We start from the raw sequence: 2,500 nt of genomic DNA, 5'->3' as shown, positions 1-2,500 counted from the left end.
CCCCCCCCCCCCCTTCTCCCCTGGCTGCGTGCAGTGCTGGGCCGAGTGGGCGACCCCTGCTCCGGGAGTCTCCGGTGTGTGGGGGCCGGACTTTACGTAAGAGTGACTGTGCTTCCTGCTCCCAGCTGGCGCGAGGCGCAGCGTGTCCTTACTGTGCCACCCAATCACCAGCCTCCACCTCTATTAACAGAGCCCTATCCCAGTGTGTGTGTGTGTGTGTGTGTGTGTGTGTGTGTGTGTGTGTGTGAGCATGTGTATGTGTGTATGTGTGTGTGTGAGTGAGCATGTGTGTGTGTGTATGTGTGCATGGTGTTGGGAGTAAAGTGGGGTGGGGTGGGGGTGCCAGCACTGGCTGAGAAAGTGATACAACTGGCTTTGGAGTACAGACAACAAATGAAAAACAGGAAAATAGTTCTTTCACCTTGACCCTCTCTCCTCCTGTTTATTTATGCTCTCCTTCTATCTCTCCATTTTTCATTCTGTGTCATCCCTCTCTCTGCAGCTCCAGTTAAGCCACATCCTCTCTGCCGGTTAAGGCACCTCCCCCTATATCTTCCCCCTTGTTTTTCTCCGTCATGACCTTTTGGGAAATGTTATCATCAGACCACAGCCATTCTGCAGTATCTCCTGTACTTTGGTAACAGACTCCTAGGGGGAGTGTGTGGGGGTAGGGGGTTCTCTCTCTCACTCTCTCTTCCTCTCTCCTCTCCTCAAACCAGCTGCACACCTGAGGTCTATAAAATTCTCAAAACAACACAAGAGCACTCACATCTTGGCCACAATAAGGTGTTCAATTGAAGTTGCTCAGATTTCTAAATGGCCTCAGTGAAAACACATTACATGCAAATTGAATCAGGTTGTTTTACTTTTGTTTTGTCCTTGTATTAACATGTATTGAGGATTACACGCCTGGACATACAAACACATGTTCACACACACATGTACACACACACACATTCACCTGGGATATGTATCCTGGAGGCACATGGATGGGGGGTATGGAGCCGTTGGGTGACATCATTGGAACCTCAGCAGGCCCTGCAGAGGGAGAGGGAGAGAGACAGAGAGACAGAGAGAGAGGGAGAGGGAGAGAGAGAGGGAGAGGGAGAGGGAAAAGGGAGAGAGAGAGGGAGAGGGAAAAGGGAGCGAGAGAATCAATCTATTAGACACAAAAGTGGGAACAAACTTCAGTACACTCACCTCCTCGGCCAACACAAACACACCACACTTCAATAGCATTTCTTTTTTGCAAAACATTCCTCTTTTCCAAATGGGGACATCCCACGGGACCATGCAGCAACACATATTCTTTTGAAGCCATGGCTCACACCAGCCCACACCAGCCACGAGCAGCAGGCTGCCACTGGCCCTCGGAACATGGAGCTCAGCCTATGCTTCAGATGAGGCCCAAAACGGATGAACTCATTTCATCTGGCTGGGAGTATAGCAGTGTGCTTGTGACAGTGGGGGATATAGCCGTGTGTTTGTGATATTAGAGACTATAGCAGTGTGCTTGTGATGGAGAGGAGTGTAACAGTGTGTTTGTGATGGCCACAGACCTCTGAGTGGGACTGTGAAGGATATGAGAGCAAACCCATGGAGTACCCCTCATCGCTTCACTAAGTCCAACTCAACAGACCCATGTCAGGATGCTGGCGAAAGCAGACACACTCGAGAGGCTTGGAGAAGAGTGGACCCAGCGATTCAGTCACCGGAGTGTACCAAGGTATGCCTAATCAGTCACCAGAGTGTACCAAGGAACGCCTAATTAGAGCAGTCACCAGAGTGTACCAAGGTACGCCTAATCAGTCACCAGAGTGTACCAAGGAACGCCTAATTAGAGCAGTCACCAGAGTGTACCAAGGTACGCCTAATCAGTCACCAGAGTGTACCAAGGTACGCCTAATCAGTCACCAGAGTATACCAAGGTACGCCTAATCAGTCACCAGAGTGTACCAAGGTACGCCTAATCAGAGCATATTAGCAGTCACCAGAGTGTACCAAGGTACACCTAATTAGAGCAGTCAGAGTGTACCAAGGTACGCCTAATCAGAGCAGTCACCAGAGTGTACCAAGGTACGCCTAATCACAGCAGTCACCAGAGTGTACCAAGGTACGCCTAATTAGAGCAGTCAGAGTGTACCAAGGTACGCCTAATTAAAGCAGTCAGAGTGTAGCAAGGTACGCCTAATCAGTCACCAGAGTGTACCAAGGTACGCCTAATTAGAGCAGTCACCAGAGTGTACCAAGGTACGCCTAATCAGTCACCAGAGTGTACCAAGGTACGCCTAATTAGAGCAGTCAGAGTGTACCAAGGTACGCCTAATTAAAGCAGTCAGAGTGTAGCAAGGTACGCCTAATCAGTCACCAGAGTGTACCAAGGTACGCCTAATTAGAGCAGTCACCAGAGTGTACCAAGGTACGCCTAATCAGTCACCAGAGTGTACCAAGGTACGCCTAATCAGAGCAGTCACCAGAGTATACCAAGGTACGCCTAATC

General features: G+C 49.8%; 1 protein-coding gene across 1 annotated transcript in view; it reads right to left on the bottom strand.

The window, feature by feature from the left end:
• Nucleotides 1–2,500, bottom strand: part of fndc3ba (fibronectin type III domain containing 3Ba) — a 115,984-nt gene that overhangs the window by 51,468 nt on the left and 62,016 nt on the right. The window contains exon 4 of the mRNA XM_042109959.1: nucleotides 962–1,038. Coding sequence (XP_041965893.1) covers nucleotides 962–1,038 — 77 coding nt within the window. The remainder of the gene's footprint in view (nucleotides 1–961; nucleotides 1,039–2,500) is intronic.

This window comes from Alosa sapidissima, chromosome 1 (genome assembly GCF_018492685.1).
Source record: "Alosa sapidissima isolate fAloSap1 chromosome 1, fAloSap1.pri, whole genome shotgun sequence".
NCBI classification, from domain to species: Eukaryota; Metazoa; Chordata; class Actinopteri; order Clupeiformes; family Clupeidae; genus Alosa; species Alosa sapidissima.
Note: the sequence above shows the minus strand (reverse complement) of the source record. Positions and strands in the feature narration are given on the sequence as shown.